Below are 14,958 nucleotides of genomic sequence, written 5' to 3' on the forward strand. Positions count from 1 at the left end.
AGGCTTTTAACTTCAATTTTTGATTCTTTCATGTTAAAAAGAATATTTCTGCCTTTTCTTTAATGAATACTGACTTCCACTGTTTGATGGCACATCTTTTCTGTGGATTTAGAAAGACTTTACAAAGGAGGTAAGACCTCGTCTAAATTTGAAGGTACTTCAGGATAGAGCAGTGTGCAAGCTTAAAATGCAGCACGCATCTTGAGCAATTCTACATTCAAACGTGTTTCTGAAGCAAAGTGCCTTGTTCAACTGACACCATAATAAGAACACGTTATGCTGAAATTGGAGCATGTCCAGAGTAAAAGTTTCCATCACACATGCATTCAGGAATAGGCATCCCTACGCAATTAGCCTGGCATAACTCCAAATGCAGGTATGCCTTAAGACACTGCTTACCCCTATTATATAGATGGTAACTTTTTCTTTAGAGAGCTACTTCACTAGCTATTAGCACAGGCAGATGGGGAACCAGTTGTCTCAGTAGCAGCCCAAAGCACAAATCACTTAACCTTAGGCTTCACAGTTTTCTGTGGCTTAATTCCCTATAAAACCACATATCTGGACCAATAGAAAAAAGTGGCCTTTCAGAAACTCAGCCTCATGCACCCACCACAGAAGAACACAAAACACAGAAAAGGCGGATGCATGGGCCATGTCTTACCCTCTGAGTCGCATGGTTGAGCATCTCTTGCCAGGCAGAGTCAAACTGACGTTTGTCATCTTCCAGTAGCCTCTGCTCAGCAAGCGAGATGGTCTCTTTAGCAGCACGCAGCACTTCAGTGGCCCTCTGAAAATCCTGAGTTGCCCTCTGAGCTTCCAGCTGGGCCTGAAAAACACAGAGGAGTTGGGATGAGAGATAAAGGAACGCGTTCGGTCATGTTTAGAAGACGCACCACGCTAATCCCAGGACCTTAAAACCACCACATCATTGTTATGGCTTCCCAAACTTTTACTTGGAAGTGACACATATTCCCTCATCGGAGTAAGCACTGCTTATTACCCACCCAAACGGGTAATTTGCAAAGAACTGGCCATAATCAAAACCCACAGAGCTGGTCCCCTACAAGAAAGCACCTTATGGGGTAGGTTTAACCACCGAGAAACAAACCAAAAGAAAACGCAATAGCAAGCTTGTGGCATGTCAAGAATACCTTGAGAATGGCACTCCCTGAAGGTAGTCGGGGTGGGTTTTTATCTGGTGTACCATTAATCATGCTGAGGAGGTATTTTGGCAGTGTTACCTGGCTGTACATCTCAAACAAGGTTTTTCTGAGGTGCCTGCTAACTGTGAGGACTTTGCTCTCACTGGTTCCAACTGGTGCTGCAAGTCCACAGTACACAGGCAGGAAGGTAGCCAAGGGAATCTGCACTGCACATAAACCACTGATAAAGGCCTTTGGAACCTGCTGCTTCCTTTCAGCAATATAACACAAAGCTTGAGTCTCAAGTGTCTGCATGGAAGCAGGGGTGAAAGGAGGCTTTTGGTGGTTCCTGCTGTGAGATCAGACTTGTCCAAAACAACATACGACCTTCCCAGCAAAGCAAGCACAGTTTAGAATCAATGAACTGTGATCCCTTTTATTCCAGACCAAACCAAAATTCTCCAAGACACTGCATTTACAGACACCCTCACCTCTCCTGAAGGTTTTAACACAGCTCTCACAAGACCCAAATCCCACTCGGAAGGGTCCTCAAGTAAAACGCTCACATCCCATTTTGGAGGCTGAAGCCACATCCATTTATCACAGCTGAGAGCACCTCCAGGGTCTCTTAAGGCAGCAGCAACAGCACCAAAAGGGAGAGCAGCCAATAAAGCAGAACTCAAGGCAGTCATACCGCAGGTTTCAGTAGTACCATGGTGACAAGAGTCATCACTCTTGAGTTCAGCAGCCTGCAGTGCTCACCGCAGTACCAGTGACAAGCTTGAAATGCTCAAAATAGGTGACTACAAGAAAGAGACAAGGAATATCCACAAACAAATCACTGGTATTGGATGGGTTTTGGTTGGTTGGTTGATCAGACAAAAATGCCTTCTCTTTTTATAGCTCTCACTGAATGAGTAGCAACTTGAACATTCAGGCTTTCAAACATGCAGGTTTCACATCTGTATTCATTTGCTGTCTCTTAACACTACCAGCACTTTACTACCTTGTTGAGGGTGATGCACAAATACCTTGTGTTTAACTCAAAAGTAAAGTCTTCACCCAAACATTCCCACATTATATACTTCAGAAATGCCTATTCAAAGGAGGATTTTGGAGCTATTCTGTAGTGAAACACCACCCTTCAAACGTAAGCTTCACTTAATGGAGCATCCAGCGCTGTGAAGACAGTTTCAGTGATTTTTTCTTTTTAAATGAACTGGAATTACCTAGTTTATACCTATGGGAAATGCCTTTGACCAGACACAGCTGACAAAACAGGATAATGAATAAAACTTTCATGTCATGATATGCAGAGGAGTCATCTTAGGCTGAAACAGGGTAAAGGACTCTGTCATACAGAATACTAAACTGAGGAAGATGAAGTCTTACAAATAAAGGAAGAGGTTTTAGTGTGAAGAAATGGCAGCTATTTCATAAGTGGCTAAAACCCCCGATACAAACTGGGAAATAAGCAGAAAAATGGTGCATTTCTCCATCAAACAGCTGGCTACACCTCCTCAACACCAGCTGCATCAAACACCTTCATGTTTGAGCCACCACAGTTACTTGGAAAGGTAATGGAAAAAACCCTTTCCTCCCTGCCACATCCCAAGGGAGATAAGCTCCCAAGTTAAACCCAAGTCTCAAAAGGAAATAAAGCACACTAAGTTTCCCTCGCTGGCTCCTGAAGGAGCAGAAGGCTCTTCTTCCTTCCTTCCTCCTATCACACAGAGGTACTTCACCCCACAGTGACCGTGTTAAAAATAGAAGCGATGTGTCAGGGGTCCTTCAGCTAATAGCTAGGGAGGGAAATCAAAGCCATCACAGTCAGTGCAGTAACTTCCTCCCAACCAAGTTCCTTGATGCACTTCCTTCTGAGGTGGCTGCTGATGTTTTCCACAGAAGAGAAACTCCCCTAACCATGCCCTCTGCTGCTTTCAGGCAGCTCACACCATACCCTGCCAAAAGCCTTCATGAAGAGCCATGGCATTGAAGTGTGAATTTCCATGCAGTATTGTACATCCCAAAGCAGCACGTTGCTTTGGGCCAGTATGAGTGGGTGAACAGCATCCTGAATCATTCATAATGACGAATGATGTTAATTCATCATTAACATGGTCCCTTAGAAAGTCTAAGGGAAAACCCCCATACATTGCATCTCCTCACTGCCCCAGTCACCAGCTGCCCATTCCAAATGTATTAACACATTTTATAAGGACAGAATAAGCCTGACTAAAGAATACTTTAATTTAGCACTAATGAAACCCACCAAGCACAGCAAAGCCATCTGAGGAACTTGAAACAAGGCTCAACCTAAGCTTCAGACAACGGACACAGCAGGAAGCCTAAATCTTAGTCACCAAAACAACCTCTGCTGAACCCTCTGAAAATTCACAGCTTCTTTTTTACCTCCCAGTAACTCTGACCTATGCTAGTAAAGGGGTCAAATGCAAATACAGACCCCAAGTTTTCCATTAAGATAGTTTGAGGTGGGATTCTCAAAAGGGAAGTAAAATGCAAGGCTCCAGTAAGAGCCAGCACCAAGTACTGCAGAACAGTGCTGGAGATGCTGGAAGAGCAAGGCTAATCCTCAAGAAAGACCCTATGAGGTGGAGCCAAGTCCCAGTGACTTCCAGGCTGTCAAAGCCTTACCCCAGTGAAGGCTTCAGCTCCATGATGAGCCCTGCCCATGCAAGAACCAACTTAGGGACACACGAAAGCAGCTCGGCAAAACCATCCTCAGCAAAGGCAGAACTGCACCAACAAGTAACAGCTTTCGAAACTCCAGTAAAACCAGGTCCCAGGGGCAATGTGAGCACAGAAGCAGCACAGTTTTCTCACTGTAACTGCATCAGTAGTTGCAAGTTTCTGTTGGCACAGATACTGGGTCAGGGATCAACATCTAAGCCAGCAAAAAGTCTTCAGAGCATTAGGAATCGAGTTACTACATCCTCATGGAAAACAACGTTTAGTGGTAGCTTGCAGTACTGGTAGCTCATCTGATGAAGCCTCTAAAGCATAACTGTCTGCACAGGAGACAAATGCTCTTTATGCTAAGAAAACCAGAAGCTAAATTGACAGTTCTACTTGCACCAGTAGGACACTGAGAGATGAAGTGGTTAACAGGTAGGCCCATAACTGGTCACATTCAGCTTCATGCCTCGTAGCTGTGTGAGCAAATGGAAAACTAAACCAAACCCACAGTTAAATATTCTCTCCCAGCTCTATTTGCTGAATGCTACTCTGCAATGGCAGCTTGGAAACACTCTTTTGGAACACAAAGTGCTTTTCGGTTTAAGGGAGTTAGTCCAAATACCAGTTTAGCTTCAATAGTTATCTGGGGTCAAACTACAGTCTTTTAAGCAACTTACTGAAAGCCTGGGAAAGAAAAAAGCCAAATGCTAAGGTAAAGAATGACACATTAGTCATTAGAGAAACATCAATGGGTTTGTGGCTTTGCCAATGTGAAAAGGGATACACAAACACTTTTTAGCTGGTACAGTTACTCAGTAATTAGCCTTCATTTAAAACTCCCTCCAGCACGTACAAGCAGTTCTGCACCATCACGGACAGATTGCTCTCACACTCTCCTTCTCAAGCCTGCAGATCACTCAGTTTGATGGAACAGAAAGTAGCCATGGTCTTCATGTGCTCTTAAAACCATAACAAGCAACAGGAGCTCACATCTCCATCCAACCTCCTGACACTGTATGTGAAGAACTTCATTATTTTAGACAGTGGCTGTTTCTCTCAAAAGAGCAGGATTCAAAACTCAACCGACGAGCTGAAAACTAGGTTATTTTGCTTTCAAGCACAAACTGGTGTTTGAGTTGAGAGAGGTTTGAGCCTGCAGTAGCACAAAGGAAAGCGTACTAGATGATGATGGCAAAAGTCTCTGGAGGCAAGTGGGATGTCAGCTTTCTGCCTGCCAACCGTATCGCTCGCAGATGCTTGATGCAGTCCACCTGATAGAGAAGTGAGCATCTCTTTCAAATATGTCAGAAGGAGCCAGGCCACTGAAACCCCTTATTGCAAATGGTGAAACCTTGACACCTTGAGAACTGGGGAACCTGTGCTCCTGCTCCCACTGCCACAGTGAGCAAGAGCAAATTGTGCCTCATCGCCAGTGCTTTTTGCCAGGGAACTCAACGGAATGTCTTCATGACTGCAGACCCCCTACTACTGTAAAACATAAAATGGGATGCCTTGAGAAATGCCATTAAGCAGCCACAGAGATCTCAGCTAAGGAGAATCCCACCGTCACAGCAGCCTCTAACACATGCCATCTACACAGCACACCAACTCTCTTTGCCACTGTGCTCATCCCTCCTCCACAGCCCAGCACTCTACAAACAAGTCTCCCACAACAGTAAATCACTTCCCTACAACAAACAGCATGCTCTGCTCACCCAGTCCCCTCCTCATGGCCAAGAGCTGTCTCTTTGCCACTATCCACCCTGTGTTCTCTCACCAGCTCATCTCCCTGGTTCCGATATTCACAGCCCCAGACTTCCCAGCCAGCTCCCGAAGAAGCAGAGGTGACACACAAATGGGGCACAACAGTATAAAACAGGTCAACTTTTAAAGTGAACAATGAAGTCAAACTAAAGGGGTACTGGCAGGTTATTGTTGCAAGCTATTAATGTATTACTGAAAGGAGCTCAGCCCTGACAAATACCTTTTGGGGGGATAAAAGCTGCACCCTCATGGGCAATCCTCTGCTTCGTCTACCCAGGGCTTTGCACAGAAGGGAGCAGGGCACAGCAGCTGGTTGTGTTATTAACTAAAGATAGTGATGAAAACAAACTGCCTGGCCACGGCAAGCTAACCGAAGAACACAAACCAGGTGCTTTTATAAGCGTGCTCACCCTTCTGCAGCCGGCAGCAGCACACAGAGGTCTGCAGGACTGCATAGACACATCTGCTTGTGCACTTCCAAAGCAGAAAACCCTCTACTCTCTCATCACATAATACAGTTTTCTGTTTAGTTTACATAGCTTTTATCATCCCAATCCCCCTTTGTAGTCAGAGCCCTTGCCCAGCTGACATAATAGAGGATTTGTCTCACCCTACCATACAAAGCTTGGACCCTCTCTATTAACATCAACCAAGACTTCTCTTCTTCATTTCATTTACCTCTGATTTTTGTGTTTGCCTACCCGGTTACATGGGACTGCACAATATCACTGACACAAAAACCCCACAGTGCAACACAGCTAGAGCAGGTTAGCTGACACCTAATACACCCTGGTGCGCACTGCTCGGCCTCCGATACGTGCTCTGACCTGTGAGCACATGCACGCACCTAAGAGCCAAGCCAGGTTGCCAGAAATAGAAGCAGGGGGTACATGTTGTGAGGCCAAGCCTGCTACTGAATTTCACCCCTCGGGCAGCCTCCCTCACCAGGGGACCAGGGCCACAAGTGCTGATGAATTCGTGAAAAGGGCATCGCTAACACAACAAGCAAGAGTCCCATTGGAAACAGGCAGCAAAGAACAGTCATTTGCAAGTATTAACAAAACTGGCTTCTCATCTATCCAGGTGAACCTACCTCATCCTGTGCATGCATTACTACCAATAGAAGGCATGAATAATCTGTTTCTAAAATCACTGTAAGCTGAAGCATGATGGAAACACTCAGCTGCTGCTCAGAACAAGGCACTGGCACCCCACATGCTGACCCAAGGCTTTTGCTCTACAAGGCACTTGTTTGTCACTGTGAAACCGATGTCTCTCCCACTCGGTAATCTTTAGAACAATAGTTTAATTGCTAGCAGCAAATGCATACTTGTGCACTACCGTATACACAATGATTAACTGTGTTCCAGTGCCACTCTTCAGAAGGAAGCAAGTTTCAGATGTTTCCATTCTGGCCCCCTCTCATTCTTTCAACAACATCCCACGGTTAATTTGCTGTGCAAAGCACAACATGAAGCCTGTTTTAAAACAGGAACTTTCCTCCATCAGTCACCCACCAGAGCTGCTGTAGCACTGCCTGTCTTTGGGGATTACCCTGATCACAGTGACTGCACTGCAGCATCCTGAACTAGCTTCTGGCAGGGATGAGGACAGCAGGACCACAACTCATTGACCAAGGCATACGTGTCTTGCCCACCACTGCAGTGGAGTCAATAATTCAGAAGCATACAGGGTCAAGGCAGTTAAGTGTTCACTGCAGCATTGACAGTAACTAGCTGCTGAATGCTGCTGGTTTGGCTCCAGTTTTCTTCAACCTGATTCAATGCTGCTCTTGTTATTGGCTACCAGCTGCAGCCTGGACATCAACAGAAGAGCTCGTGATGCTCAGCATCCGAACAACAATCTTGATACCAGCACAGCTACACCCCCAGCAAATCTGGGGATGATGCTAAGTTAGAGGAGATGACTGAAATGGAAAACATAGAACCTCAACCCAGATGGACTTTGTGAAACTCAGCTGTGCCAAGAGACACCCCACAAGGCTCAACACAGAATAGCATATAGTCTTGTACCTGGGGTGGAATAATCCCATGATCAGCACAGATGGGATGATCAGCCCTGCATGTTACATCTCAGGCTGAGAAAGCTGAAAAGGCTCAACTCCTGTGAGTAAGACAAACCATGTCCTAGGCTACATTAAGAGGGCCACGGCTGGCCAGTCATGGGAAGGAATCATTCCTTCCAACTCAGTGCTGGTGAGGCTGCACAGGGAATACTGCATGTCCCAGCTCTCCGATGCAAAAGGGATGTCAAAGCAGGGTCCAGTGGCTTAACAAAGACTGCAAGGGATGTGGACCTTTTTAGTCTAGCAAGGAAGAGACTGAGGAGTACTCTAAGCTAAGCAACTGCCAGCTAAAAATTGAAGGGGAGCTGCAAAGATGACAGAAGTCAAATAACGCTGCTCAGCAGCACTGGATGGTGTAACATGAAGCAACAGCCACAGACAGCAGCTTGGTTGTTCAGGTTGCCCATTTAAAAAGTCTTCGTTACCAGGCTGGCAGTGTGACCCACATTACCAATCTCCATCCCTGGAGGTTTTCAACACTCATCAAAACCATAGTTGATGCAACCCAGCAATGGTGACAGCTCCACTTTGAGCAGGTGGCTGGGTACAGAGGTCCTGTACACGCAGCATTTCCATCAAACACCAGCATTTTGTCTTTCTGTTCCTCAAAACCCAAAGAACATAGCTGCAAAGCCTTAGCCGTGATGCTGAATGCTCTGCTAGATTCCACACACTTCTGTCCTGGAATGAGCAGACAAGTGGTGCAGTTGTGGGGGTAGAAGTTTTGTTTGCTTTTGAAGTCCCATGACCTTCCTTTCCCTTCTCTCTGCAGACTAAAAACCCCCAATCTGTGATGACTGTTTGCATTATTGGCAGAAAAGACAGCTCTCAAGCCTGAAACACCCTTGTATTCTTCAAGCAGTTCATTGAAAAGCTACAAAAAGGTACATGGGTTAAATTTTGCTAATACAACAACCAGATGTCACTTAGTCTTTGCTTTTGATTAAGTGTCTTGTTCTTGTGCTGGGTGGTTTTGGGCCCATCCATGCATCCACCCCATCTCTCCTAACAGCTTCAGGGTCACAGAACTGACCTGACTCCTGGCTCTGCTTCGTTTTCCTGCTAAACCTGTAGTCTATAAAAAGGCTGAAGAAATAAGAGCAGACCTACAAAGCATGCTGAGAGACATCGAGCTCTGTGCTAAAGTTAGGTGATGTATGTAACTCCCTTAAGAGAGGATCACAAGCCATGTTCCAAGAAGCAAGAAGTTCAGGGCACAATCAGCAGCTCACATCCTTACCTACTTCTGTTACCAGCGTACAGACAGTTTGTCTGCTCAAAGATAATGCCAAAGATAATAACCCTAACACCACCTCCCTTCTTTAGGAGCTACATAAGGAAATGAGGGAGAAAATACCTAAACATATAATTTCCTTACATGCTGTTTGGATGAATCCTGGACTGGACCAAACCATCAGCTGCCATCCCTTCTCTGTTGGTTCCCACCTAGGCTTTACACTAGGATCTTGTGAAACAAGGGCAAGAATATGATCTCTGGGCCAATCGTGGCCTTCAGGCATTTCAAACCTACTGGACTCCTCACTGGTTTTAACTGATCGAGCTCCCTGCATCACAGGAGTAGGGAGATGATGCTCATTTGGGCACAGGGATTGTATGGGAGATACTACACCAAGCCTTTTGGTCCTCCCTCATTTTTCATGAGGTTGTTGTAAGATGCTGGTCTACTTGGAGTTACTCACACTAATTAACAAGTCTATGGCACCAGAATATGACAAGTTGTACATCCTAACACCATCCAGACACAACCTTCTTGGGTGTGTACTGCTACCCACTTGTTAGCTGGGCATTTGTCTGTGGCCACAATTATAAAGCTGATGCCTTCTAGAAGAGATCATAGAGTCCCACACTGGTTTGGGTTGGAAAGGACATTAAAGCTCGTCCAGCTCCAACCCCTGCCACAGGCAGGGACACCTTCCACTAGACCAGGTTGCTCCAAGCCCCCTGTGTCCAACCTGACCTTGAACACTGCCAGGGATGGGGCAGCCACAGCTTCTCTGGGCACCCTGTGCCAGCGCCTCAGCACCCTCACAGGGAAGAGCTTCTGCCTCACATCCAACCTGAACTTCCCCTGTTTCAGTTTGAACCCATCACCCCTTGTCCTATCGCTACAGTCCCCAATGAAGAGCCCCTCTCCAGCATCCTCGTAGCCCCCTTCAGACACTCTGAGGTCTCCACTCAGTCCAGGTTTTTCTTCTCCAACATAAAACTTAAGTGACAAAACCACCAAGCCAATCCTCCCCCAAACATGCACCTGCATTCTGAGAGCTTCAGCAGGGACCCAGTGCAGGGTTCACAGCCAGTTTCTAGGTTTACAGAGGCTCTACATGCTCATCTGCACCTGGCAGCAGCCTCCGTTGCTGAAACCAAATATAGAAGGATGGAACAAACTCCCACAAATACACCCTGCGAGATGCACACTGCCTGCCTGAGTGGATTTTGCTATTTACCCAAGATAATGAATGTTTGGCACATACGGACGCAACAGATACATTCAGGAGAAACACCAGATTGTTGTCTCACCTTACTGCCGCCAAAGCAGTGAATGTTTGGAAGTAGAAGGTTCCAGAGGGATCTTGGCAAGGGAATTGGCAGCCTGGTTTTGAATGCACGTCTTGTGCAAGCGTGCATACTGCCATAAGCTAAGATGAGGCGTGTGGGTAGGAGTTTCATCTGGGTGATGGGCTGCTCCCAGCTACCAGAAAGCCTCACAGCCATCAGCAACTGCCTATCCTCAGGAGCAGGGACATGCTCTGGAGAAAGGGCCCAGGCTACCTGACTGCATGCTCACAGCTGCTTCCGAGACAGTCATGCTCCCAAGGGACCCATTGAAGCTAATTAATCTCTTAACCCTGCATGTTTTTCCCTAATGGAATTACATGACTCCACAGTACATGTGAATAACAGGCTTGATTCACTTAAGGGAAAGAGCTGTGAGTGGTGTCCTGGACAAATGAAGGGCTAGGTCCATTCCTTGAACAAAAGTCTAGGCAGCAGCAGGGGCAAAACTTCAATTCCACTTCACAGCAATAAAATCCTCCCTTAAGAACAAGCCATTAGCACCCTTTACCAAGTGAAACAAGGCACAAACCACCAAGGGTCAGGATCAGATACAGCTAAAAATGCCAGGCACTGCTTCAACATCCTGGCAGTTTCATGTATTTTCTAACAGTAGAACTGTGAGTTTGCTGTAATTACGAGAGATGTTCTAACAGAAACATGCAGAGCCATTCCCATACATGCTACAGAGGAATTGGACTCTTCAGATAACCTTTTCCAGTGAGAACAGACATAAATTCATACCGTTTTACTAGAAGTCACAATGAAACACACCCAGAAGGCAGTAACCATCATTCAAATCAGATTTGTTTTGGTGGCAGCCTCCAGCTTAAGCATTTATCACTCCATAATAAACTCCCACCTATTTAGACCACTGTACACCATAAAGATTGGGGTGGCTGAACAGCTTCTCCGAAGTTGCAAGACTCAGGCTGCCTTCAAGCAGGCACCCCTGCGCAATTGCCACACAAAACAAGTATATAGGATATTGCCCTGACCTCAAGTCACCTGGGCTCAAATGCCCGCTACTGTTTTTAACAGATGATCCTCTCTGTGGCTTAAAGCCTCTTTAAATAGTCTTTACCAGTGGCCAGCAAAGACTGGGAGGGGAAACAGAGAGAGAGAACAAAGCAAAGTAATCCTTCCTTTAGATTACTGGGGTTTTAAATGCTGTAGACTCACCTTTTGGAAACAGCTATGCAAAGGAACACACAATCTAAACCTCTTGGTTTTCCAAACTGAAGAGGATACAAGCTGATGTTAGCCAAACAGACAACAACAGTGGGAAAAGGAATCTCTATTTTCACATCTCAGCACCCTTTGAGAACTGCTTACACCTTCTCACCAGTTCCAGCATCTGCCATTGCATCTGTGATGAAGCATAGCATCCAGATCACCTGTATCCGTTCTTTCTGCCTAAATCACCTGACATCTACCAGAAAAACCCCAAACTTTCCTTCCTTCCTTGTTACTCCAAAGAACAGAGGGCATTTCTACACCAATTTACTCCAGTATTCCAGACCTACTTCTGTTTCATAACAGAAGAAGAACAAGGAAAAACATTCTTGACAGGTAGGCAAAATAATTAGGTCATTGCATTCTTGACAATGAATGGAGATAGAGGTTGGACAGTTAGCTGGCCTCCTACTGCTGCCAGACAGAATAGCTTAGAACCGATGGATGCTCTGTGGGGTTGGAGAAGATGGGAGAAAGAGACACCAAAAAAAGAGTGATTCTTTTTTTCCTCTCTTTTAGATAAATTCTTCAAAACTCTTAGATGAAAACTGTATTTTCTTCTGCTTAGGGAAAGAAGAGCAGAAGAGGGAAGAACCTCTCATTTACAGTGCACAGCTAACAAATTTACATAATAGAGCCCCCCAAGGCACATCTTCTGCTAATGATGAGAAGACCAATTAGACTTTTTGCATCACTAGCTCATACAAACTCATCATCCATCAACAGCACAGAGCTCACATAAAAACATGCATACCAACCCAAAATAAGTAGACCTGAGGCACAGAAGGCATAGACACAGTCTAACTTTTAGAGGGGGATGTATATGCACAGAATTTATTGATACAGGTATTTCAACGATCAGGTGGATGAAAATTAGTTCCTACTGTCCAAAGATGCCAAGTAAATGGTATTTGCAGACGGTTTTACTACCGATGCCACCCAGTTTGCAGGACATACAAGTAACAGAGCACTAAATATGAATCAGGTAAAGGGCTTTTTTCAGGTCATCTGTGAAGCAGCAGCTGTTGGCTTTTTCAAACAAGGGACAGATTTGCAGCTGCTCAGGATTAAGAGGGTAGAAACCTGCCAGTCACACTGACCTACTAGCTTGCATTAGCAGGGTTGATGGGAAGAGAAACACACTGAGGAGCTTTCCTCCACAGATCAGACCTTTGGCTTAGCTTTCCAAATTCAACCAGGCAACATCTGTTATCTTCTCAGCAGTTTAAGGACAGCTACTCTGATATCAATATCACACTGCTCAACCAGATGACAGAGCCAGAAAACAAGTGTCAAAACAAGGTCTTGAACTTCAAGCAAATCAATAACACCACTAAGAAATGATCCAGGCAAACCCCAGCTGACTGACCAAGGTAAGTCTCACTGAGCTCCCTGCTTCCTGGGCTTCATCACAACCTTGGTCTGAAGGAAAATGCAACAGAACCATAACATAAGACTTCAAATACAGCTTTCAGGTTGTGAGTATTCTGGTGGAGGAAACAGAACGCACCAAGCACAAGCTCTGTCTGCCAACAGTGAAACACTGAGGATTACATCCCTGAACACAGGGTAGCAACTCCTTTGTGCTACTCCAGGGCTTCAATCACAACTGTGCAAACATGATAAGAGTACAAGGGGCACCCCAGATTTTGAGCATGGCACAACATTTTCTTTACTTAACCCAAAGTGCATCCTACTTTAGAAATAAAAGTTTACAGAGCCCAATGGATTCCCTGGTGGAAGTCCAGGAAGTGACCCCTCGCCCTCAATAAAATCACTGATGTCAGATTCCTTTGCTTGACTTATTTCCTCTTCAGATGGGTGCCTGACCCCACAGTCAGCCACGTACTATGTAGAAAGGGAGATTAATATACTGAGAACACCCCTTGGGATCACAGCAATGGGAACTCCACATTTCACAAGAGGACTGATGTCACATCAGCGTGGTTTCCCTGATTTAATGGTGTGTTTCGTAATGACAATAAAAAAAGGAAGAAAGAGTTGGAGGGAAGAAGGGGTTCAGGTCTAGAACAGCTCCACAGAGGACAGGGCAGACATACAAAAATGATGCCATCAGGTACAACCCATAGACCTCATGCTTCATCATTTCAGGTACCACTTTTGCACAGCTCAGACATTTAATCTCTACCATTTCTTTACAGCACTGGGATTCCTGATTACTCACACAGCACATTCCATGTCTCCTTTCCCTTTGGAGCACCCCAGCCACCTCTTCCCAGGCAAAGCTTGTGCTGCCTCCCTCCCTCTGTGCCTGGCCTGCCCTAGTGCTGAGGCCATCATGTCAGCCTCCATCACACAGACAAGTTCATCATCCACTGACAGGTGAACTCCAGCTCAGGAGGGAGCTGCTTCCCTAACTCTGAGTGGCCTCTCAACCCCACCAGCCTTAGAAATCCAAAACCAAATCACAGCCATTTCTGCATGGTTGATTTACACATCTGAGGAGCAAGTCACTTCTCACACTGTGCACCCCACCTTCCTAAACCAGCCATCATTACCTTCTCTATCCTCACACTATTGTGAGGCTCCCTGAGAGCCACCAGGGCAGCACAATACAGCATCTTCAATTAAAAGGGCAAACTACCAGCATAGGTAGACCACAAATAACCTAAATGGCCAGCCTAGACTGGTTACTGCAAACGGCTGGAGGAACACCATCCATATAAAATAGTTTCTGCTGGCTCCCCCACCAGAAACATGGGTGGAAATACTCTTAGGAGCCTATGACAGTTACTGACCCCACATTAACAGAAGTTGTTCTCATTTGATAAAAGGGGCACTTTTGCCCGCATCAATGTCTAAGGCTTTCTCCAAAGGCAAGATGAACAAACTGTAAGAGAGAGCAGAATTAACACCCCATTAATGGCATTGATAGTGCAGCACCAAACCATAGCCACAGAAAGCAGTCGAGTGCTCTGGGCGTTCGCTTTCTTTCCCCTGAAGTGGTCAGAAGGATCTGTAGTGAGTTTGTCAAAGTCAATTTTCAAGTTCCTGTTTCTTGCTTTCAAAACCTGAAGCCACCAGATAGTGTTTTGGTTCCCCAACAGTTAACCAGAAACACTCCTTCAGGAAAGGTCCGCTGTTGTTCCACTGCAACTGTGATAATAGTTTGACTTCTCACTAGCTCCATAGCAAGCTGCCAAACGGGAATGCGGGTCTGTCACAGTTCTGCTGACATTTAGTTTTTGCTTCTCAAGTTTCCTCTCCCTCCACCAAAAAGCCAAGATAAATCTATCAAATAATACAAATCAGTCTTAACTCCTTGTTAACATGAGCATCAGGACTTGAGCTCGCGAAAGTAGGATCAAAAAGAAGATGCTTTATGACATGTCTACCTCCAGTATACCGATGCGTTACTTACCTACTGCCTGGGAACAAGAGGGGAAGACCTGGATATCCAATATGTTGGATCTGGACCCAGGAGCTGTCACT

At 45.6% G+C, this 14,958-nt stretch overlaps 1 protein-coding gene across 2 annotated transcripts in view; it reads right to left on the reverse strand.

The window, feature by feature from the left end:
- The window catches only part of SH3BP5 (SH3 domain binding protein 5), a 47,768-nt gene that overhangs the window by 15,188 nt on the left and 17,622 nt on the right, over positions 1-14,958 (reverse strand). For both annotated transcript variants that reach the window (XM_061373158.1, XM_061373157.1), the window contains one exon: positions 665-829. In XM_061373158.1, coding sequence (XP_061229142.1) covers positions 665-829 — 165 coding nt within the window. The remainder of the gene's footprint in view (positions 1-664; positions 830-14,958) is intronic.

This window comes from Neopsephotus bourkii, unplaced genomic scaffold (genome assembly GCF_033783945.1).
Source record: "Neopsephotus bourkii isolate Nb327-2 ecotype Australia unplaced genomic scaffold, CSIRO-AGI_Nbou_v1 NB_1629, whole genome shotgun sequence".
In the NCBI taxonomy this organism is placed as follows: domain Eukaryota; kingdom Metazoa; phylum Chordata; class Aves; order Psittaciformes; family Psittacidae; genus Neopsephotus; species Neopsephotus bourkii.